A 26,372-nucleotide genomic window follows, 5' to 3' on the forward strand; every position below is an offset into this window, starting at 1 on the left:
AAATGCACACTGACTTTCATTTAAAAGGCATGTTTTCCTAAACAGGTACAACCACTGGCAGAGCTTTCTGCAGCCCCTGAGGAACCTCTGCTTCCTCCGTTACTCTTAGAACACACAGACATCAGCTGTTCCTATAAAACCTCTCTTCTGGTGCTCATGTCTCTTTTCTCCAGAGATGACAAATGACTCGTCTTCCCAGCTAAAAGAATCCAGTGGAAAGTGCTGAGGATCTCAAGCCATTTCATGCCTCAGGATACTATTGTTATTTTGCAGCATACTTAAAAAGGACAGGTATTTCATAAAGCAAACAGAAAGACAAAGTCCCAAGAGCAAAGCCTTTACTGAATTTTGAAAAGGTCCCAAGAGCAAAGCCTTTAATGATTTTGAAAAGATAAAATCAGAAGAAGGTAATGAAAATTTGGGGCAGGATGAAGAACAAAGGGATTCAAGGAGCAATGACAATGACAGCAGTAAACATTTCAAGTATCAATGCCTATCAAAATAGCCCTTCTTTGTTCTTCACGAATTTACTGAAGGAGTGCAGATGAAATAGTTTAAATGATTATGATTAATTTTAAATTATTTATGATCAATAACAATATAATTATTAGACAGATATGCTTTCATAATTCTGGGGGATGACTGTGATCTAGTAATAGACTTTGTGCAAACAAGAGCATAAAAATATTCAGTGTGCCATATACTAGAACAAGATCAGCCTGCTTTATATTTTTAAAAAGGAATACAGGGAAAACTGAACTTTATTTTTTAAAAATATATCCTTTACAACAAATACATTCTTTGCTCACGTAATTGAACGCCCATCCTCCCTTCCAGTGAGGACTGGACCATTACAGGTTTTCATAAGAGAAAAGAGCTGCTAAATGGTAACTAAGACAAGGACCATCCATGCACACCCTGGTTATTTATTTTCATTATCTGGCTGCTGCACAAGACATTGATTTTCAGAGGAGAGCTCACCAGCTCAACATTTTTTGAAGTGTGCAGGAACCCAGGAACTTTACCACTTTATTTTATTTTATTTCTCGCAAACAGGAAAAATACAAGGTTGTTGCAATCCTGCTTATCCTGCCCATCAGCAAAACCAACTTTTGCAGTTTGAAAAAAAATCAAAATGCATCTGTCACAGTGCATGACACAAGGTCACGGAATCCACTTGGTTAACTGGATCATGTGTTCCCAGAGTCTTAGGTACACATTATCACAATGAGGAAGGAGTGAGAATCAGCACAGTGAAAATACAGCATGCACCATCCTCTCCAGTAGTAACAGTTGGTCAGAGTACAGAAAACTGAATACATTTCACATTGTAGTCCTTGCAAGGAGATATATAAATTTTAGTAGGATCCCATTCTTGAGTTACTTCATTGCTCTGTTCAATTAAATGCTATTTAATGATTCAGCACTTACAAGGTATTATGTATCATTCATACTCCATTGATTTCAGTGAAGATTCTTCTGATTTTTTCGAGAAAAGATAAGTAGTTCTAAGGAAAAATATTAATTTTCTGTATAAGGCCTAAGTACAAAGAAGTTAAAAGTAGTGACTAACTATAGCAACCACTATATCATTTTTGTAATTCCCACATGGGGAGATTCAGGTTATCGCATCAAAATTGTTTACCATTGTTAGTGGTTTAACTGCCAAGCAGCCCAAGGATGAAGACTACTTCATGTTATGACTGTATTTCCATCAAAACTGCAGCAACCTGGTTGTTACACTTTATTGAAGCATTTTACTTTCAACTGTATCCATCATAAATTAGTGCCACAGAATAAAAGATAAAGATTCTGGATAATCAGATTAGATGGTGTGGGGGAATTGCTGACACAGTCATACTTGTTCATGTGTTGTAGCAGGTTATTCCAATACTCATTCACCGTCATGTGTCATCCTTTAACATGCCTTAACTCTACTCATTCGCAGTGTAAGAAATTAGTTTAGACAGCTCCTTGTCCCAGGTACTGACTTGCAGCTCAGAACACTTATTTCCAAAGATGACTCTCAGGTTCAAAGGTTGCTCTCAGGCAATGATTTTACTCTGCAGCTGGGACAACATGCACGAGGTCAGTTGGCACAACTCAGCTTTCAGCTGCTACCTGTTGCAGTAAGTGACCATGTTTGCTATCAGATATTTGGCTTCAAAAATTTTTCCATCAGAAAAGTAAACCATTCAGCCCTGAAGGGCAGTTAAACCACCTAGGTCAAAAAATGATAGTAAGCTGTACATACTTATATCCCCATGCTATCTAATGCTAACAATACATCATTTAGTTTTTTCATTGAATAAAAGCTGTTTCTTTCAAGATATACGATCTCTCTTGCTCACATAAACATTACCAAGAGCCACTCTGCTTTCCACTGACGTGAAATTGTTGATACAATTAGTAGCTTTCCAGTTTGTAGGAACATTGAGGTAACTTTTATCTAGTTCTGTGTTGGAAATTTAAATAAACCCCCCCGCATCACCATTGTTGAGACACCAGGGACCATGCAGACACGTGCACCAACACAGACCAGGGGCACTGCCCTCCTGTGTGAGCTGTGCAATGTTCTCCCACTCACCACTGTGCTCCCTTACGAGGAACCAGGGAGCACAGGCAAGGAGACAGTGAGGTCTTCACTCTCTTGAGAGAAAGAAATAGTTTCTGTGTTACTGAAAGAAATTCCCCAGAGAGCCGAGGAACCTAAATGCAGAAAGCCTGACAAAATTTACTGTAACCAAGAATCTAAAGCACAGACATATTAAAAGACCTTGCACAATGTCTCTCCAGCAGATCGCATCAGAGATGGAAATGGAATTGATAAGTATCAGACACAAGACTTTTTTTTATTTTTTTCTTTGAGATACTAGAAAGCATAAATCATTTCCTTATCACCAGAAATTTCATAAAACCTGACCGCTCTGATCACAATACTTAAATCCACATTTTTGAGGATATAGTGTCCCTTGAACACGTACTTGGCTTTCATTTAATTCAAGAGGAGCTGCACATGAATACATCAGAACTGTACATTAATTGCTACATTTGCAACAATTTAAAACAGATATGCCACGTTAATATGCCTGCCTTCATCTCTGCTATTCATACAAAGAAGCAGACAGTGCAAACCAACATCAGCAGCAATATTAAAGCGTCAGGTGTTCAAATTTTGTAATGCACAATATTGAATATTGTATGGAACATAAACCTGAGAATACCCAGGTGGAGAAGGGGGTGTGAGACCATGAGAGAAGTTAACACAAAAGTCAGCATGGTACATAAACTGAACACATAACTCTTGTTCTCAAAGTACTGTGTGTGAGGACTAAGGATCTAGTAGGAAGCAGATTTCAACAGGTAATGAAAAACCAATGCATACAGCCTCTACTAAGCTCTGGAATGGGCTGCCATGGGAGCTTGTGGGGGAAGACAGGTTCATAAAAGCATACACAAATTCATGGAAAACAGATCCCTAACAGGACAGTAAAAGTACTGGGTAGGTATGTACACTTGAATGATCCTTTATCGTCTAGCAAAAAAAAGCGGAATGACTACCCTTCTCTGCTTTCCTTGGCAAATGTACACTAAACTAGATGTGTAGTTAGTGTACATTTCATCTGTCCCCTGGGGCACCCCTATAGACAGATGTTCCTACCTATGTAAGATTTCAGCTTTGCCTATTGTGGTAGGAGTTCAACTTTCCTTGGCAATCCAGGTTTACATGGTTTTCAAGCAAAATTTCTGGAAGATGATGATAGAAATGGAATTCCTAAGGGAACTGAGTCCACAAATACAACGAAAACATTAGAAAGAGGGTTCCCTGAATCATGTACAAACAAAGCTAAACTCTGCAGCATCTACACATTGTTATTTTTTGTAAATGGAAAACACTCTTTGCACTAATTGCCATTATTTTTCTACAGTACAGAAGTAAACTCATCAAAGAGGCTTTGCATGAGTGGCTCTAATTTGATGAGTATATTGTCACCAGTACTATGATATAGAGGGTGGGGATTTGTACTTTGCACACGTGTACAGTAACGATTCCATACATGCTCACACTTCCTAAAGTAAATCTTCATATAGAGGAAGATTTAGGAAGCACAAACATTTATTTCACTTTTGAATACAATTCTGCAGTTTTATTTTTCTACCCCACAGAAAACAACTTGAAGCTGCATTTTAGGCTGCTTTCATCATATTTTCAGGCTTGAGACAAAAGATTCCATTAACTTCTATACCATCAGGATCTGTTCCAATATTAACTAAGAATATTTGAAAGTTACTCATATGAGAGGACTACTCTGAGCCAAGACTTCAGGGACTGGCTTTAGTTCAAGCCTTAAAGAGACGTCTTAAGAAAAAAGAAGAAACCAAAAGACTTGAAATAAAGTTAAAATAATTCAGCTTTGCCTCCTGGGTAACACTTTTTTGCTTCTTATGGAAAGGTTCACTGTAAGAATCCTATATATCTATATTCCTTATCCAGTTTCTTTTATGTATATGCTTGTCCTTCAGCTTGTATGCCTCAAGACTGCTGCTCACAATTTAAGTTAGCAGGAAAGCTGGGATATATGCAGAGCCTTTAAAGTAACCATTTCCCAGTTGTGCTTGTCCACTAAGTCTGTGAAAACACCTGCATCAATTCCACTAGCACTTTTCAAGCTTCATATAAAATGAAGTGAAAAATAAAACTTCTGGAGATCACAAAACCAGTTCTCTAGAGAAAACAGTGCTCTAGGTATGACACAAGCCCAAAAGCAGAAGAAAAAAATCCCTCAACCTGCTGGCTATCCTCTAGTTAATGCAGCCAGCCATGCAGTTAATACTCATCACCATATTGGTTTCTTGACAATTTATACTTAACTGGTCAGTAAAATCCCCATATTGCCACTTAACATGGATAGGCTATCAGACTCTTGTTTTTAAAACCTAAAAGAAATTCAGTAAAACTTAATATAGAGAAACAATAAAATAAAAGTATTTTTTAAATTACTAAAATAGGAATTTGCAAGCTTTTTATTATAGTGTTTTCAGTCATATTTAATGGTTTATCCAAGCTGTTTTTATACATAGGATGCAACAGACCAATAAGTGTTAAGGATGAATCTCAGCTTCCTCAAGGAAGTTATCTGTGCTCTCTGAAGATCACCAGCTGAGACATGAAGTGGTGACCTGTTAAGCCTATCATTTCATTAGGCTACGAATACATCAAAGAGCAGCAACTCAGCCAACAGAACTTAATATTTTCCTTTCCAAAATTGTAAGAAGCAATTATTCACCCCTGCTTTAGCTTTTTCCTAACCAAGTTAACTTATTTCACTGAATTATGGATCTTTGTTCCTTTTCTTTGACTTGAGATGAAAATGTTTCTTATTACTATAAGATTGATTCATTATGGAGATGAAATGTTTCTTATTAAACCTAGTTAAATTTAATATTGTAATCAACACAAAATTCTTTAAAAATAATAAGAAATTCTAATTTAAAATTTACTTTTCTTTACATGAAAATAGGCATTAACTCTACCCTGAAATCTTATATGGAATATTATTTCTCATTTGTCATGATATGGCCACATAATGTTTACGTTATGTTTCATTAAATACCAATGAAATACTAAAACATTATTATGAAGTTTTTAAGCTCTATAGCAGTGGACAAGAGAAAAATTAAATTTTCATATTATTTCAAATGTAATGGGTAAAAATAACAGGAGCCCAATCCAAAACCCACTGATGGAGGTCATGGGAGTCCTCCCATTAACTTTCATGTTCTTTGGTTCTTCAGGTACCAAGACAAATATGAGAAGCGAAAGGAAGAGAAATTAAAACTTACCCATGAATTCAATTCCTAAATGGTCTGCTGTACCCACGAAAGCATGTAAAAGAAAAAAGAGAAAAGAGACGGAAATGTTAGAAACAGACTAAAATGCAAATATAACCTTTATCATCAGTGGTATCATTCAGTATTTCTGTGGCAGTGCTGCAAGACGCAATGTGGGGTCAGGGGCCCGCTGGCTGGGTACTGGTCCAAATGAAAGGCACAGCCCTGCCCTTTGAAGGGCAATCCTAAGGCAAGAATTCAGGGCACTCAACTGTCACAAGAAGGGAAGTGTATTTGGGGAAGGAGAGGAACGCCTTTACTTTATATTCAACTAAGTGCCTCAAGCCAGTCACCTAAAGGGATTTCATTTTCTCATCCTCCTGAAACTCCTCTCTCAACATGCTAACTACTGCCGTTAGTTAGACAAGGTTCTTGCTTTCATTTTCTCTGACAGAGATCAAAACCTAAAGAGATGAATGGAAGGCTTTTACTGAGTTTTGCAGCTCTCATCATAGCACAGCAGCCACACTTGCACCCAACGTGACTGCAGATCTGCTAACTGCTGTACAACAGAAAATCTGACTTCAGGAAAGAGCAGCCAGGTTCCCTACTTAGCCATCGGACAGGTATGATGCAATTATTTCAAGACATCTAGAACTGAAGCAAAAATGTAAACACTTTTGGAATATTGACTGAATTACCACATGGACGTCTAAATATCTCAGGACCCTTTTTTCACATGAGGAATTAGGATATATGTCTTTAATGGACAGATGTTTTAGAGCAAAGGTGATTTAAATTTACATAAAACAGTCACTCAATTTTAAGTCATTGGGAAGTATGTATAAGTCGATATGCAATTAAATAATAACAAACTCTCCATCCTGCAGGGGCAGGACTGCAGAAAAGGTGTTAACTGACTTCTCAGAACTGAGTGTAAAAGGAGGAGTAGCTTCAAGTCCAGACTGTGGAAGGTCAGAAACTCAGAAAGGCACCAAAATGCAGTTCTCTCCCACACTAGACTTGAAATACTTTGCTTTTCCTTGAAAGGTAACAATTGGCTTTATAAAGAACAAAGAAGGTTTGTTTTGCTTTGTTTTGTTTGAGGTTTTTCCCCCTGATGAAAATGCAGTATTTCTCTTCAAAATATAATAAAAGATAAATATTTTAACTATTCTTTTCCTTAATACAGCACAGATTAATATATGATTTTGCCAAAGTTTCCAAGCGCAATGTGTGTGGAGAGGAAAGCAGTAGGAAAAGAGCAGAGTGGGTACAACAAAGACTGATATGTTGGCTCGTGCTTGGAGCTGAGAGGTACTATTGGGAGATTTGTGAAACACTTGGTCCCATTCACTAATGTACTGCAACTTTCAAAAGTCCACTTAAGAACTAAGAACTACACAGCAAATAAAAAGATTTTCTAAAATAAACAAACAGTTAAACATTTTACTTTATTGCCAGCTCTGGTACCTGTGATGAGACTGTGGAATATTTGTGTTTCTGTTGAAAATGCTGGAAGTGTTCACCTTTTATAACATTTCAATCCTTCAAGGAGAAGGCATCAATCATCAGCTCAGTTCATTTAGCATACAAACCTATATAACAGTTGCTAAACCCCATATTTATTTTCATGCAGAAGACACAATAGGCATCTCAAAAGAAAACAACATAAAATGATGCTATATAGCAGAAATACCTCATTAGCATGGTGTTAGGGAAGGCATATTATGCAAATTTGGTGACACCCACACGAATCTTTCCATTTGGTATTAAATATGGAATTAAAAATCACAGATATATGTATCCCACATTGCAATCTTCTAATCTGTGTTCTTGCATTCATGTGCAAATGTCATGTACAAACATCTCTAGTACGTATGACACAGAAATGTAATTTTTATAAGAACATGAGATCAGATATATCAAAAGTGCATTAAACATACTGTATTCAGAGAGATTCGTAGCTTGTTTTTTTCCCCTCTAATTTTCTGTACCTTTGAAATCTGCAAATATTGTCTACGTGCAATTCACATCTTTGCATCCTTCTGTAAATTAGATCAAAATGCAGTTGAAAACTGCTTACCTTAAAAAATGATAACAGAGATCAAAGCACCATAATCTGGTCTCCAAGGAACTAAGGATATTGACACATGAAGTGAGATCATGCAATATCATCTTTTTAAGTCTATTCAGAACAGCTGAAAAAACAATCCTCCTTTCCTAACTGGGGTATACATGTTCTCTACATGTTTTCCATTTGCAGCCTGCAATCTCTGCTTTGAGTTCACCAACATGGTTAAAACCACTTCCTCAAAGAGTGTGTACAAAATATTCCTTTAAAAAGATGAAAAAAAGCGTTTCAGTTCACAGTTGAGTGGCTCATACATAACTGAGAGTTAAGGGTATATGCAGCCTTCCTGGGAAATGTGCTCAACTGAAGAGGATGGGAACATGTCAGGTTATTTATTTTATATATCTCATGTGCTTGGAAAACAACTTCAGCAACCAGCATAATATATATTGCTGGCAAAGCTGATTTACCCAGATTACGATGAAAGGATGTCCAATGGGATAAATCTTTACAATAAAATATCCAGGCTGCCAATCATTAAGCATAGTTCAACAAGCTCTGTGAGCAGCTATTTGGGAATAGAAAACAATGAAATTGTAACTCTTGCAGATGTAGCACAGGCTGGCACTGGTTATGATCATCATCAGGCCACCCCTTGGTGAGCAGGACCCAGTCCAGAGATCACTCTCACTTGCACCTCTGTGGTGCAAATAAATGATTCTGCAAGCTCCAGTTTTGCAGATGGGTTTCCCCCTCTTAACAACAGCAAGAAACTCTGTCAGCAGGTCCATGTGAGACACAGGCACGGCACCTGGAATTAGACAGCAAGGGCAACGGGGGGAAGTGAGCTGTGGTGGTGACCTGAGGCTGAACCAAACACTAAAATGTGAAGTATCGACCCTGGCATGCCGTTGTGTGACAAAGAACTGTTATACTGCTATATATATACAGCCATAATACAAAAATGACAAATTGCCTGCAGAGCACTTCCCTGGACACAGCAAGTGGAATGCTAAGTAATTCACCATCAAGAAATGCCAGTTTCTTTAAGGACTCAGTTAAAATAAATGTATATGAGAGCTATTAATGTGCTGAAGCGTGGGCGCTGCTCCACAAGACGGGGTCATTAACCAAATAATGCAACAGTATTTTATTTTTGTTATTGTGATTTCTTCTTTCTGTTTGGTATTGCTATGTTCTTAGAAACTAATATATTTTTCAGATAGGAAGATCACTCACTTTTATATTTTATTATATGAATATTTCTGTATTTTCTTGTTGATGTGGGACAAATACTGTGCCTTACAGTCCTTGCATTATGCAAATTTGTTGCTAGTTGCTTGTATTAAAGCTCTTTCAATTTATACTTTATAAATACATAAACACCTGGGAATACTCGATAACAAGGATGAGAAGATTAATTTGCAGTCACTAATTGATTAATTTATTAATGCTTCACAAAAAAACATACAGCCTTGTGTATGGATTGTGGTTTGCTGGAGCTTTTTTCTTAGTCATATTAACACTATCAATAGAAATATAAACTCAACATGTAAATCTAACTGATTTATAGATCAAAAATCTTGGACATGAAAGTCCTCATTGTAAACCATTGCAGACATTTTAATCTGTTCTAAGGACAAGTTGACTTTGGCATCAAAACAGCTTTAGGAAATCAGTGCAACAGCAAAGTATTTTCCTCTGCAAATGAAATTTATCGCTTCCAATAAACTCGGAAGATTTGTTAAATTGTCCTTGGTAGATTATTGTCTTGAACACAAAATGCAACATGGTAATATGCTGCAAGCTACCCTGGGACAGCTCAAGTACTCTGAACAGATTATCTGTCTGGAAGGAACAGGACAGAGTTTAACTCCTAAGTATTAGACCAATAAAACTTCGTCAGAAATAAAGAAAAAACCTCCAATTCCAAAGACAGCTAGATTAGGATACTACCTAAAGATACCAATTGCTGCTCTCTTATTCGTTATGTTTTATTGTTTGACAGTATGCACTTGTCAGCCTATTTGTATATTAATGAAGTTAAAACCATAAATGGTTACAAAAAAAAATATATATATATATGAAAATATAGATTTTTTTGAATCCTCAAGTCTGTTATTTTTTGGTACTTCACTTTGCATGTGATCACATAGAGTAATGGGACAAGGGATTTCTCTATTTAGTAGGAATTGCTCCCATTTTCTCTCTACATTGTAAAAGTGACTACTAATGTTCTCAGAGCTTGGTTTATTTTTTAGTATCAAAAAGAAAAAGCAACAGCGTGTATTAATGTATTTTAAAAATCTCAGTTATTAAAGAACACAAAATTTGATTTTTTGCTGTTTGTTTTAGAGAAATTCTAGTAATTTGTTTCTGTCATTAATTTACACAAAAGTACTCTTCAAAACATTTGGAGGTTGGAAAACTGATTGCGGCTGTTCAGGAGGATAAGAAACATAAAAGCGAGATAGTTCAACTACTGATTTTTCAAAGTATCTTCTCTGAAAGACATAACAGAAAATTCCCTCTGTCAGACCTTTAAAATTGGACCAAACTAAATCCTGAGAATGACCTCAAATCAGCTAGTACCTAGAGCCTCCTTTTACCCTCTCTGACAAAAAGGACTACTAAAATTTTTCCAGATAAAAATTTTTCTGGAATAGGTAATATGGTTCACTACACCTTAACTGGTATAATAGTAAGCATACAGAATAGATTGTTAATTTGCCCCACATATGGCAAAACACAGTAATGAAAATCATACATACAAGATACTTGGTCTGGCTTTGACAAAATTATAAATCACAGTTAAAGAAATGATAACAAGGAAAGAAAGATTACTGTAAATCTATGAAATACTTTACAGTCTGCTATATTCTCAGTGTAAACAATGAGAAAAGATTTGCATTCTGTAAATAACGGTATAGATACAATTAATTTTATTTTAAACCAAATTAAAGTCCTCAATCTGCGAGAACAAATATTGAAGACAATGTGTAAAGGTTAATTGCTTTATTCGTTTCTTTCTAAAGGGAAAAAAAATGCACAGGGGGAAAAAAACTAGGCTTGCTGTGAGTATTTGTATGGCTCTGAAGGGACTATAATACAGCCTCAGGACAGAATTCTGCCCCTCCCCCATCAATTCCATAACAAAGGAAAATTTGAAAAACATCCAGCAAAGCCTCTAGTTATATAAATTATACACAGTGCTGAATAATGGAACAAACTGTTGATTTTCTTTCCCTTTGAGTGATTAAAGCCTGTGGATGTGGTTTTCATCACAAAAGTGGAAAGACTGTTTATAACTTCTGCAAATAAATAACAGCAACGCTCCCATCTTCAGGTTCAAGAAAGTTGGAAATTTCCACTATTTACCTCACCTGCAGCATGCAGACTCAGAGGATTAAACCTGCCTCTTTTCTATCACTTTTAAGACCTTAAACTATCATCTCTGCAGCTAACAGACTAAGTTACTTCTCTTTGAGGCATTATGTTGGATATTAATTATTAATGAAAAGAGCTTAGCCTCGTGAAACAATCTCTACTGATATTCACAATATTGTAAATCAGTACAGGTTTTTACTACTACAGCTATAAATTCAGCAGAACAAATATGTCTAATTTCAAATAAATGAAGAGTTTATTTCAATTACCCTATTAAGCTTACTAAACACCTGAAGAATGTGTTTAAGAATTGTATTAGATCCAGGCCAAAACGTTCAGGAACAGGTGTCAGACAACGTTTTATTTTTCTCTGAATAACCCATTGTTTTCAGCAATGAGATGAGAGAGCAGGTAAATTGTTAGCTGCTGCTATACACAGATATATTTTTGCTTATTTACTTAGCATTCATAAATCAACAGAAGTGTTCAACATGTATAAAGATTTCAATTCATCCCAGAATATCAGCATGTAAACAGTGTGTCCACACAGAACACTTTGTCTCCAGTCAGACAACTTGAAGATGTTTTCCTTTTTTATTTCCCAAAAATGTAATGCTGTTTCTATGAATATTAGTAACTACATCAAATGTAAATGAAGCTGCTCCATAGACCTCATAGCTCATGGTGACAAGGTTATTTATGAAGTGTTCTCTAAATATATGTTGAAAATGATAAACCAGTGTGATCACTCTGAGATCAACCTCCCCTGGCACAATGAGACTGCAGTAAACATTGCACATTATAGTCTGGTTACTTGATTACTGATATTAGCATAAACTATTACAACCAATGATTCTGATAGATATTCCTAGAAAAAAAAATTCAAGATTTCTCTGATATTATGCATTTTTTACAGATCAGTAAACCCCTGTATTAGCATTGTAATTGCAAAACCTGTCATTTTGCTTTTATGTTCCTGTTCCTTACTGAAGCCTACCATCTCCTGTAAAGTTTCTTCCTCCCCTTGCCCTGCCCCACCTTTCTTGGCTCCATACATCACACTTATTTTATATTGCCATCCAAAAGTCCAACGTCACATACCAGGTTTTCTGATAGTGCTGAGCCCTACACAAAGACAAAACACCAAGGTAGCTACATGACCTACTTCTACGATTTTGAATTCTTTTCCCTGGCAGATATAAGTGACTAAGTTTATCCCACAGTCTCAGTTACATAGTGGGTGAATTCAGCACTGCCACAATGAGGAACCACTGGGAGAACTAGGCCATGGAGAAATATATTCTTCTATCCATTTGTGTCACCAATACAATGGTTCCTGCAGAGCCAAGACTTGCTCTGCATGAAATCCTGGTCCAACCTCTCAAGCCTAATCCAGGCTTGCACAGTGGCATCACGCTGCCTCTGCAGATGGACCTGCCTTTATCTGCAGGAATGCTGGAGATGGGGTTGAATGCATTTATTTGCATTGAGCTTAGATGTTTTAAGTCATTAAGCACTTCCACTGAATTTCAGTAGCAATTGGCATGGTTAGTCACGCAGTCCTCTGAAAATGCCAACCTCTACGTTGGCAAAACTGGACCTTTCTCAACTATGTTGTGACAAGGTCTAGTACAGCTAAACAGGAGATAGGAGGGGAATCATATTTATTGCCAAAACCTAAAAGCATATTCATTACTTCCAAAACATATGGTCTGGAAAGTTTTTGGAACCATGTGTATGAATTAGATTATTTATCTTGTCATAGACATGAAAGATTTCACTTGATTGAGGTGTTCTGTGGGTGAAGAATCTTATTTTGGTTAAATGAATGATGCAAAGTGTCCATTAAAATGGAATAAGTCTATGAGTTTCTTAGAAATTACTACAGGGATTTTTTTCACTATTATTTCCAAATGGATGTTTGATAATATGGGTCTGTAAAATACAACCAGCCTCACAGAAACATTAAATGAATTGCTAATAGCTCCCTCATCTTATGAACATATGACATTTAATAAACATTTTTCATGCAAAATGTTACTTTATTTCTTCCACAGATCATTAAGCTGTCCTTCACTTGCCTGCTACAGGAAAATATTTCAGATGCAATCCTGTTTACTGCTCTCTAAAGGCACAGAAAATTTTGGAGGTTTTTGTCAATTTCTTAAAACCTAATTACTTTCTTCAACTTCAGGACAAGGAATGTACATCAATTTGTGAAAAAAATACAGCTTTACTCCCTAAAGTTCCAAGTAATTTAGTTCTACTGCAGTCAAAAAACAAAGAGGCAGCAGCAGAGTACACGTATTTACACAAAAAATTTACAATATTAACCAAAGCTTTTAATGGCTGTGAACTATCCACCTCCAATGACAAGAAAGTTGCCACATTTATTTATATACATACTTAGTTGCCTAGATAATTGGTCTGAGTTTTGCACAAAAGGATTTGAGGGACTCAAAGATGTGGGACTCTCAGACCTTTTTAGAAAGAGGCTGGTTTTTATCTGTGCTGATTTGGGAAACTACATTTCTTTAGGAATTAATTTTTGACAATAGCAACTATATTTGCTGCACAAAGAAGACACTTTCTCATGCTGCTTCATTTTAAATAATATAAGCTGTAGAAAGAGAATTACTCGAACTTACTGCAATTACTCTGTGAATGTTTCCTGCACACTGTGTAAGTGGCTGCCTTACACAGCAGCATTACTGGGCCTCATTCCAGCAGTCCTGTGTTACAGGCTCAGAAGACAATAAAACAGCATAAAGTTTTAATCAAAATTTTATCAAGGTTTGTGGAATTTGCTGCCTTATGGGCTCTCTGGTCTTCTGTGTAATAGGTACTCCTACTAGGAGTCTCTCAATCCATCTTCCTGAACCACCACAAGTTTTACCCTAAGGCCTCCAATGTTCTTCTAAATTTTACTGAGAGTCCCTTCTCTAGGAAACCAGGCATGGAAGCCCCTTTATGCCTCAGATTCAGCTGTGGGCAAGCAATCCATGTGTTTGTAATGCTTAAAAGGGTTTTATTTAAAAGAGGGTGTTCTCAGCTACGTAGATCTGCCCTATTCAGTGAGGAAAAAGAGCAGCATCTCTTCTTCTTGTTATTCCTTTCAGTTTCAGAGGGCCACACACCTGAAAGCTTTAAAGACTATTGCAGTGAACTTTATGAGAAAACACAGCATTTGTCCAACATCTCTTACGATTCAACAGAGGAAATACCAAATGCCAGTTCACAAAAATAACCCCATTACTGTGCAATTCTCCCATGCCTGCAAAATGTATAGCAAGGGAATGACTTCAAATCTAGGCACATCTCTCCTTTTTTTTCCAATGTAACTCCCCTTAATAACTTTACAACTGAACTACAGTGTTATAGTTTCTTTAAAAGAGCTGCTGTTGCATGTTTGTTTGCAAACCATGCACATACATAGCACTGCTTGCACTGCTTTTATGTAGTGTGTGGTATTAAACATTACAGGGACAAGTAAAGGTATAAGTGCTAGAAAAACTAACTTTTTGTCTCTTTTCGTTACCTGAGAAATTTCTATCAAAACATTTTGTGATTCCACAAAAAGCTGGTGAATATACACAGCCACTTGAGGTGAATATTTTCTTATATAGTGTTTTCAGATTCAAAGAAAGGCTCCTTGAAGGACAGAACACTTCAGTACTCCAATTTGAGTGCTCTCTCAAGTCATCTACCAGATGCCTTTGCCAAACTCTGTCCTTTGAAGCTGGTGCACTGTATGAGCAGTCTTAATGGAAATATAGTAGCAATTGTCAACCTATTTATGATATCAAACCTCAAACAGCAGATGGGAGCAGAAGAGCTCTGTTTTTCTCTAAGTTAAAATCCTTTCCTGACATCTGAGAATGATTTGTTCAGGCTAATCAATACTAAGGCAAGTCTGATGGAGAAGCACAGTGACTGGGAGAACAGTTCTGCAGTGTTGGGTACAGAATTGAGGAATATTATCAAGGCACCAAGGAAATGTCTCTGTAATGGAGCTGTAACAGTTCAAATGGTGTCACTTCTATTTGAGTGGGTGTTGGCACAAATGTCCTGACAACATCAGACCAACTTGTGTTTATGAACCCACAGATAGTAAAACAAATAATTCCTCATACTGTGAAGTCAGATATACAACATGCAAATGCAATCATGGCTTTTTTCCATGCCTATGCTGCCTTATTTATGGAAAGTTTATGGAAATGGATTCTGCTTAGAAACCATTAGCTAACAACGTAAACAAACAAGTAGCAGCAAAAATGAATGGCAAGAAATGACCATCAGATCTTCCTCAAAGAGTCTGAGCATCTTGTGTTATTTTAGATACAAGCCATGAATTCATGACTTCTGATACGTAGGTAACAATAGGAAAATGACTTAACTGCTTTTGTGTGTGGAAACTGTAAGTGTTCAAATTCTTTACTACTATAAATACATTAGAACATTAACTGCTATAAATACCCATAACAAAGGTGGTCTAAAAACGATAATGTTTGAGATGAATAATATGACTCATCCATGAGATTTGAAGCAGGCAGGGCTATGATAAAAAGAATCATTAGCAGCCATCGCCAGCAATAAAAAATAGCAATATTAGAACAAAACTGTATGATGTGCACACAATCCAGAATCACTGACAGCGAGAGCAACAAAATTAAAGCTGCTGTTTGCCCTCATTTGTATATGGTGATACACTGCAATTAATTGTTACGAACATAATGTGAGAACAGTGCCAAAGGGCCCCATACATAGAAATATTAAACTCATGGAGGGTAATCGCTCTGTCAGAGCCATTCAAATAAATGAATTGCTTGTGCACAGATCAGATGTGAACCAAAGCGACCAGAATGATACCTACATGGTGACACCTGCAGCACTGGCATCTTACATCTGCCCCTCGAGCCAATTCACAATCACAGCAACCCTCCGCTCCCCTGAACAGCTTATGACAAAAAGAGGAATAAAAAGGAGGAGAATTTGTTCTATGACCTTCACAAACACAAACCATTATTTAAAAGCTAGGCAAAGGGATTTAGATGAATGTGGAGCTAGTTTGTCAAAAGTCTTCACAGAAAAAGGCAACAGCCAGTAGGCAAGATTGGAAGAGCCACTATGGCCTGTCCCTTATGAGACACCTCAGTGACCCCTGTGCTTTGGATGACCAAAGTGCACTTGTTTTCTTTTTTCCTGTTTCATCTCCTTTACACAAACATTCAGGGGCCTCAAAAGAATTTAACTGTTCCCAATAAATCTCAGAGAACATTGCCCCACATTAAAAATCTTTTTCCTTCCAGGTTTGAGATACAATTTTATCTTACACTGAATTAGATCTTAACACTATTGAGGAATTCAATGTTTCCCTTATAAGACATTACTACTAGGGCATCAATTATTTTGACAAACAAAAACATGGCAAAAGGGAGGTCTATATTCTTTTCCACTACAACAAACCAGATATGTTGGTAAGTAAACTAGTTCTGTGATGGCCTAGAGAATGGAAATAAAATAAAGTAATATTATAACCTGCTTAGATTTGTGGGGGTTTCATTTGTTTGCTTTGTCTTGTCATTGTTGTTAGAGTTTTTTGTGTGTATTTGGTTGCAGTTTTTTGTCTGTTTGTTTGGGGTTTTTTGTTTGTTTCAAAACCGTAGGACTTTGCTCAGAGCAAAGCTGTGAGCTGATGTCAAAACTTCTTACTCCCCCAGGGGCTACTCAACTTGTACAAATCATCGAGTTAGAAAGAGCTCTCCTTTTCCATGCTTGGCTCCACCTGGGCACGTTATTTCACACCTTGAGCAACTCTCAAGCTCTGCAAACAGGTGAGCCAGCACAGCAGGTCCTGTGCTGCTGGGCAGGTGTGGCTCTGTGAGTACTGACCCAGCACAACTGTGATTCAAGAGCAGGGTAAACACTGGCATATCCACACCTCAGAGGGCAGAGAAACATCTAGGTAGGGTTAAAATATATGTACTTTTCCTGTACTGTCCAAAGCTTTCATATCTCTAAAACTTAAATACAACCCAAATAGAGAAAACACCTGTTTTTTTTTTCCTTATTATTGGTGGATTAGAGCCAGGAGTATCGAAATCACCTTAACATGAGAGCTAAATGAACTTTGAACAAGAGCAAAACGAGTGAACACTACTACAGCTTCAGCTTACAAAGACTTTCCACAACACGCTACTCAGACGAAATAAGGTTTCCCCCCTTAAAACATGTCTGAGAAATTACAAGTGTATATGATCAAAAAGCAAGAACTACTGTATCTCACATGTAAATTCCAATCAAATCTCTAAAACACACTACAAGCTATTTCTAGCAGAAATACAGGATATTGTATGGAAAGGTCTTATCTTTTTAGCAAGTCATAAAACCAAAGATGCACGCGACCCAATAAGAAGAAAATGCTTTCAAATTACAAGACCAATACATAATACATCAGCATTTCAGAAGGACAGCAAACAGTCCTGCTACCTGTACACATTTTCATTTTATTTTTGATAAATGAAACTGCATTGTGAATTCCTTCATTTACAAATACAGCTATGTTGGCCACAGCAAGGTGGGGAAAGCTCTGGGTTATCAAATGGACTTGTATTTTATCTGCCAACACAGCCTGCTAAATTGAGGCAAAAATTGGCAAGTGACCTCACAACTGACAGGACTGTGGATACTGGGCTGGGAGTCTCCATGAAAAATTCCATTTTTGCAGTGGCAATATTACAGAGGAAATAGTTATAAATGTGTCAGACACACTGTAATATGCTCACAAAGCTCAATACATTTGAAGGCAAAAAAGAGACAAAGCCACACTTCTATTGTGATTTATACTTGTGGGTCAGAATTTCAAGTAACAAATAAGATCAGCTAGGAAAATTAACCTGAGAGATGGTGAAAAGGTGCTGAAGTTGAGCAGCACAATTTTCCAGTCCCTGCTCCAAACCCCACTGAACTACAATTGCTGCTGACCTGAGATGAAAATTGTGATTTCACAGCAAACTTTGGCAAGTTGAGTCTGTTAAACTGAGCATCATATTTATTTTTTTTTAATTTATTGTATTTTGCCTGTATATTGTTTCAAAACCAGGAAGTCCAGCTATCACCTCTTTTTCCTCCACCAGCACATCTATTTTACTGTTATGTTCCGGGCAGGATTGAGAAGGAGATTTAAAGGGGTTGTATTCAGTACGAAAGACAAGTTCCCTTCCAATGGCAGACGCCTGGCAGAGTAAATCCCACATATATCACTCTACTCAAACTCATTAATCAGACTGGGAAGGTACTTTACCTTTGGAACATGTCTAGGTCAGTAAACTGCAGAAGAGAGACCTCTAGAATATGCTTCTAATCCAAATCCTCCCTTTTCCAGAACAGTTAAAGAAGGGGAAATATTGCTCTTCAGAGGCGCTTTAAGGCTCTGGCAGAATATTACCTGTATTTTCTGGGACTCTGCCTGCAGATCTTCCCAGTCAGCTGTTCCATTTATTGCATTTACCAAAAGCAGTCTTTTTCCCTAAAATGCTGTACAGAATAACAATCTGATCCTGCTGCTTCCTCAGTCCATTACACCAAATGTGGTCTGAAATCTGTGTTAAAGAAGGGACCATATTGCTCCTTGAGCTGACAGCAGCAGCAGAAACAGGTATTTACATTTCAGAGTAACTTTACAAATGATATCAATGAAAAAGTACTTCCTACTATTGCTATAAAACTATTAGCTCTACCAAGGTATACAAATTATCTGTATACCTTAGTATACAGACAAAACCAAATTTTTTTTGTCCAGACAGGTTTCTGAAGAATTCAGTAGCTGGATATATCAGAAAACAGTCAGCAGCAGCAACACTGCTGTCTTCTTTTTTTTCCTGCAGCTGTGCACTACATATAACTAACTTCCAAGAATATTTTAAGCCGAAAAACCAGCTGTCTCTATTTTTCATTTGCCAAATGCACTTTCCATTAAGGAGTAGAGATTTTCTTCCCTTAAATAAAACGTGAGAGCCTAACACCTGATTAAAAACTTAGGCATCTAAATACGTTTGTAAAATACAAAACCCCAATATTGTTACATTTGCAAAACAAAGCTGAAATCACTTTCAAAATGGGAACCAGTCATCTTAGGCTTATACGTCTTAAGCCCTGCTAAAATTTCATTTCTTTGGGGTAACTCCTACATTGTGAGAGAGATAAGTGACTCTTGCACCTGGTCTCACCTTCACACATTCAGCTACTCTGCAGGAGGAGGTACACCTGCTTGTAGTAATTGGTGCATGGAAAAACACTCATGAGTTGCAGTCTAGGAACATCTTGTGGTCTTGCAACTGGTTCTTCCAAGATATTGCTACTACTGCTCATGCTAGGTAGTGAAGGTAAGCTTTGAGACACCTACATTTTCTATGAGATATCCATCCTTATCTACTCCTACTCTTGTCAAACAGTTGCATTAGCAGAAAACTAGCAGGGCACCAACAGCTGGAATCTGTACTCACAGGGGAAATTTCCTTGGAGATCCAGTAAAAGGCAGCTAATCAGAGCCACATGTACTACCCTACTATTATGTTGACCAGCTGAGGCCTTGAATACATCTTAAGATCCAAGGTGCAGAACCTGATTTTTCTAACACATAAGAATTTTCCTTTGATTTTCAGTCTAAATTCATCCTGCACCAACTTAAACCCATTCGTTCTTGCACCAACATTATCTTTCAGCTTCAATCATTCTTATATTTCCTTTATATTTATCCACTTGGCGTATTTATAGACCCAATGACATCTCTCTGACATATTTCCCAGGCCATCATTCTATACAGCTGTAATTTCCTGACAGACATTGGAACATCCATCAATTACTGTACTGGATCAGCAATATATTCACTCAAACAATGAGTTTTTAAAAAAACTGATCACTGCTTCTACCATCACTCCCTACGTTCCTCTAAAACCTAGCATATTAAAAGAGCCAAAAATGTACCACGTACCTACTGGTGCTGCCAGAATCACCAGAAACAAAGCAAAAAACCTCCTACTATTAAGCAAGAATAAAAGAGGTAAAAAGCTATGACTAGTGCCTTTGAGTCAGACTCCTCATGGGAGAGAACACAAGATCTGCCTTCCATTTCACTCTAACAGGTGCAGGAAGGACTGTGCTGGCTGCCATGGCTTCTTGTTCCGCTACCAGTCCAGCTCTGAGAAAACTGTTGCAATGAATATGGAGATTTTCCTTAAATCCCTTTTGTCTGTGAAGGAAATTCCTGTCCCACTAACTGGATTTTATCTAGAATTATAAACTGGAGGGAATTTAATAGAGAAAATGTGTTCTCATCATATTTGTGTGACAACTTACAGATAAAATAAATCAAAACAGTTCAAGATCTAACTCTCTTCCATAAACAATTTTTGCACTGAGGAACGATTTTTAGAATAAAAAATATTTTGGTTTTAGAAAGGAATAAAAAAATTCAAGCCAGAGATTCTAAGATAGCATTTTTAAAAGCAACTTTTACAAAACCATGTTGTGATAATTACAGGTTATGTATACATATAGTCATATAAGAAATACAGTTGTATGCTGTGCCTTTCTCTGTCTTTTGTGTAGGTGCTAAACATTGCTGCACAAGACCATTATAAATACCTTTTTATTTCTTTTATTTATTATTTTTGCTAATGCTGTTTAGATTGTTTGGACAACTTAAAATAGAAATTCTGATGTCTTGTTGACTTCTCTCTCTTGTTCAGTATGCCATTTAAGCAAGTTTAAATACATGCAGAGTAATTACACAGGAGTTGTTAAATATTTGCCTACCAACTGTCACAGTACCTGAAGAAATGCTTGTTGAAGAATTATTAAGATTTGAAGTGTGCACCATGAACCTTATTTCTGGAAAGTAATCTCAGTCAGTGGTAGAGTCATACTCTATTCTCTAATATAAGTGTCTGAAGATAGAGATAACAAATGTCATTAAAAAAAAGGCATGCAGCCCTAGTCTGCCTGAGTTCAAGTCAGTGTCACTGTGATGGAGTCTGATTAGCTGCTCTGCAACTGCACATTTTCATTTTCTTACAGTCCATTAAGCTGCTTTTAACAAAATTAAACACACTGCAGGGCAAAATAACCAAGTAAACCAAAACAAAACACTTATACTGTTTACGAACATTTTCTTAAGAAATTGCCATTTTGAGGATAAATGTTTCCCTCTTGAGCAAACTAGAGACCATTCTTCCCAGTCCTCCCCTTTGGACATGCACATAACTGGGACGGGGGAGAGCAGGGTATTTTCTTACTATGAAATGCATTCACCAAAAATACATCTCATCTAAATGGACGTTACTAAATGAAATAACAAGGGAAAAGTAACATAACAATAATAATACAAATCAAACTCCACTATGATAAGATGAATCAGATTAATTAGCACATGTCTCAGCTAAATTAATGTTACAACTTTATATACCATTTCCTGCTTTTCATAGGTTGTGCTCATTTCTGCTTTCCCTGTCTATGGCCATAAAATGCAATGCATATTAGGTCAAAGAACTATTTGCAGCAAACTATTAGGAATGAACCAAACCTTTTTACCAATATCATCTTTTAAGCATTCAAGAGGATCCTAAAGGAGGTTAGCTACTAAATTATATAAACAAGGTCTACTTATTTCCTTCACCTGCCATTTGAAGGTGGCAGACAGGGATAGCCTCTGTATCTGGATGTGACTTTCCGTATGTCTTACCAGTAAATGTATATTTTGTTAAGTCACTGGTACCAGTGAGTTTTCTTCCCTTTTTTTCAGAAATGGTATTTATAATATACCTAATGGATGTGCAGGATGTGCCACCGAGTCAGGACATTTCAATCATTTTGATGGGTATTTGTAGTCTTTAAAGATGACAGTGTACCATCACTGAAGGATGAAGCACTGGCTGAAGGTTTTGCCTAAGCAGCTCTGAAAGACTGAGGTCCTCAAGCTCCACAGCAGAGTCCCTTTGCAGCACAGTGTCCACTACATCCATGATAAACCAGTGCCAAAGAACTTAAACTCCAATCCATTTATTTTTGTCCTCTTCACAATAAATTTCTCTCACCTAACTGATACATAAATTTGAGGCCTTTGTGTCTCACGAACTAACCTGAGACTATGATGGCATTTCACAGGCCACTCAAAGTTTTTTAGTGTGTGTGTGGTCTGGACAGGGTATTTATACTGCTTCTCAAAGAATACAAACCCAGAGTGACAAAGCTTAGAGATGCCAGCATGGACTGTGCTTACATAAGGTGACAGCCAATAAAATGGTTCAACACTGAAATAATTTTAATTCCAAATTGTTCCAAGGATTTCTAATGAATTCGTACAAAAAAATCTGAGATTGAGGGTCAGATTCTTCAGGCTCTGTTCTTTCTCAGTGCTCCTTCCCTTCCACCTTCTCCTATTTATTTTTGTGTTAAAAACCCACTTTTACATATGCTAGCAAAAGAAACATGGCAGTGGTGTTTTAAGTGTCTGCAAAAGTTCCAGTGTCAGGATGCTCTGTGCTGGCAAAAACTCACCCCTTTGAGTAATCAAAGTGGAATAGCAAATGAGCTAAACATGAAAATGGACACCACACCTTGTGCCTTGCCTTGTCAGACACTGTCCCACTCTTACTTTGAATATTAGGAAAGGAAAACCAGAAGGCACTCAGCAACACTCAGCAGAACATGCCAGTCCAAATAAAGTGCATCACATTTTTATGTGCTGGTCCTTCACTTAAAGGTAGTGTTTAATGTAACTGGAAAAGATGCTTTTGTGATTGTGATGGAAAGATAAAATCTTTGTAGTTTTTCAGGATTGCACTTTACTGTTAAATTGTGTATTTGAGTGCATTTTCATCTTAGAAAAAGAGGCTGACTGCCTATATTTTTTTCTCAAGTTATGGCACGAAGAAATATAATTTGCCTTTTAATAGAAATGTCAAGGACCTATTCTCTCCAATTTACTATATAGATTTTTAAATCCCATACAAAAATGTTAGGAGTTTAATTGGAAAAGACAGCATGACAGCACAATTTTATACAACTGTTTACAATTATTACAATAGCAGCCTCCATAGAGCTCTCAGCGATTTTTCAAGAGCATTTACAAGCATAAAGTATGTGTTAGAAAAAAAAAATAGTAATTTGTTACAGCTGTGCAAAGTGAATTAAGGAAATCCATCAGCAGTGACACAGATATTTAGAAAAGGGGGATATTTAGGCCATCTGAGAGCACAACTGTAAGATTTGGTGATGCTAATAGGGTTTTTTTAATGGCTAGATTAAATAAAGTATTCTATTTCAGCTTCAGATATATGGCACATACGAAAAAAGGCAGATGTATAGGTTAGAAAAGTATTCTGGTTGTTTTTACACGTAAGGGGAGAGTGAGTTTAATATAATAGAGTATGGGCCTAGGAAAAAATGGTACTAGTGGTGAAGTTGTGAAAAACTTCCATGTTTGATGTGTCCTGCTCAGACAAGAGAATTTGCTCATTCTTTTGCAACCATAATTGCATTAAATATATCTGAGTATTACCAGCTTGTTTTCCTAACTGCTAATTTCACAGAATCTTCAGTTCTGGTTAAGCCCTTGAGTCAAAACTAATGTTATTATTACATGCAACAGACACAAAGCCTTTATTTTATCCGATAATGCAGAATGGAGACTGACATGGAAGACTAGAAAAACAAGCAAATGTATTTTATAAAGGGCATGTTGAACATGGATACTAAAAGGAGCTTTGAGAGCATAAGGGCAATAAGTGAACAGAACAGTTTGCTTAATTAGCCATTAATGAAAAAAAGCTCATTAGGGAAGTTTAACACACTAACAGAGAAGTTTAGAGAAGACAGCAACCCAATTCTTTTCCCGATGTGATTTTATGGTGTATAAGTTCTACAGATTCATTATGTTTCAGATTTATTCTTTATTTACTTTTGAAGATATTCTCATAGGCCAAAACATTCTTTTTGACCTTGAACTCTGTGCTTTTGTTGTTAGATTTGTCATGCACTCGAACCAGATCAGAATAATGTAATAAGGACAGACAGTGAAGAAAACTGTGCTGTGAATAATACATGTAAATTATGTGGAAAAGGGGCCTGTGAGAGTTACTGGGTTGAAGATGGACAAAATTGCTTTTCTTCTGTAGGGAGAGGGGCAGGCAAAGCAGTATTTATACATGCAGGCAAATTAATTGGCATTTGCTGAGCTCTGTGCTGCTGCAGCTAAACTGCTTCCTCAACCTGACCTACATAATTTCAAATTTGCTTGGGTATTTCCTCATTCAGCCACAGGACAAGCATAGCAAGTGCTGCACTGCAGAAATGGATCTTGGAAAGTCATACAACCCCGTATGAAATAAATTTGTCACAAGCAAATTAAAACATCGTAAAATATAGTTGCAGCACAAAATTAATCAGTCAAATAAGAAATTGCTAGATTAAAACTCATATAATGTAGTCAGAGTGGTACAGTAATTTAAATGTGCTGCCAATGGCAATTAGCAAGAAGCTAATAAGCAGTTAAGTTACAGGACACTCCATATCAAAGTACTTCACAGCAATAGCTACCACTACATTTACACACTGACAGGCCTCGTTTTCTCTGTCCTCATTTCTCAGTCTCCTAATTTTACTGGTATATTCAAACTAGAAAAAGCCTATAGTTGCGCTGCCATACTGAAGATACAAGTTTATTTTACAGATTGCCTGCTGTCTGAAAATGGCCAAAAACATGCTGCCACGATGGGTTGAAGAGCAAAGAACTCTCACAAAAGCAGAATTTCCTCATAGGGGAAACACACTGCTTTCATTCCCTTTGTGCCACGTGAGTAATACAAATGTCATGTTATGAGATGGAAAAAATATCACATTTTATTTGTAGATCAGATTCCTGCATCTGTGCAAGACATTAGTGAAGGCAGCAAAACGCTGAGTCAAGCGTTTATATTTATATTTATATCTAAAATATGGCCTGATCTTACAAATTCTACTGAGTGTGGCTCCAAAAATTTCAGCTCTAGGATTCACTATTTCAGCTTTTTGCCCCTCCTTTTTTTTTTTGGTTAAATATAAACAGAAGAGAAAACTTGTCTATCGTCTGTGAGAACACAACTTCCAGCAACTCAAGAAATGAGCACAGAAATAGGGAAATTCACATGTATTAAGTTTTCAAATCCTACTTTTAAGCAGAAGCCATGGTTTTTAGTTGCTTATATATTACAAAGGCAAGTTATGAAAGAGTAAGAATAAGTTTGTGAAAATAACTGGATTAATTAACTAAAAAAGAGAAAAGGGCTTTTGCTTAGAGTAAGAGTGTAAAGTAACGAATGCTTATGTACTATATACAAAAGTGAATTTATTTTTAAAAGGGTAGGTTTAAAAACAGAAAATGCCTACACTCAGTGTACTTATTGCTGAAAACAGAAGGGTTGGAAGTGCCCAGGGCAAACACATCTCTCAAATTTGGCCGCACTGAAGAGCTTCCGCAGGTACAATGCAACCCCATCACTAAGTGGTCTGAGCTACATTACCACTAAACCTTAGAACTCACTGGTTATATTTCATAACTGCAGAAAAGATAAGCTGCCTCAAGGTAGTCCTATGAAACTGTCTGTTCCCAATGCAGACCTCTTTGGGAAGAATTACAATCAGACAAATCACAAAACAAAGCCCACCCACACAAAGAAAGAAACAGGTACACAATGGAGCCTTTTGTTTCTTGCTTGATATTCCGCTCCCTCTCTGCCTCCTCCCTGTTCTGCACTGGTGCTCCTGAGAGTGTCTCTGGCTTTCAACCAGTTTCAGTGTTGATAAAGGCTGCTTCTGTTTTTTGAAAACTAACGACAACAGTTATTAGGCAACATAACTGAGAACAACTTCCCCATCTCTGAGTAAAGAGGCTTGTACACCAAATACTGGGGTATCAATTTAGTATCTGTAACCTCTTCCTGCAAGACTACTGAAAACTTGTTACTCCATGTACCTAATGGCACCCTTTAAAAAGGTTGGTCGAGCTCTGGACTCTGTCACATTTGCAAGATTCGCACTCAGA

The 26,372-nt window shown here is 37.0% G+C and overlaps 1 protein-coding gene across 2 annotated transcripts in view; it reads right to left on the reverse strand.

Moving 5' to 3' along the window:
* Positions 1–26,372, reverse strand: part of NRG3 (neuregulin 3) — a 384,996-nt gene that overhangs the window by 75,251 nt on the left and 283,373 nt on the right. For both annotated transcript variants that reach the window (XR_001873528.1, XM_017807194.1), the window contains exon 4: positions 5,845–5,871. Coding sequence is in view for 1 of the 2 variants with exons in the window: in XM_017807194.1 (XP_017662683.1) it covers positions 5,845–5,871 (27 nt within the window). In the remaining variant the exon portion in view is untranslated. The remainder of the gene's footprint in view (positions 1–5,844; positions 5,872–26,372) is intronic.

Source organism: Lepidothrix coronata, unplaced genomic scaffold, assembly GCF_001604755.1.
Source record: "Lepidothrix coronata isolate B3197 unplaced genomic scaffold, Lepidothrix_coronata-1.0 Scaffold17, whole genome shotgun sequence".
Lineage (NCBI taxonomy): Eukaryota > Metazoa > Chordata > Aves > Passeriformes > Pipridae > Lepidothrix > Lepidothrix coronata.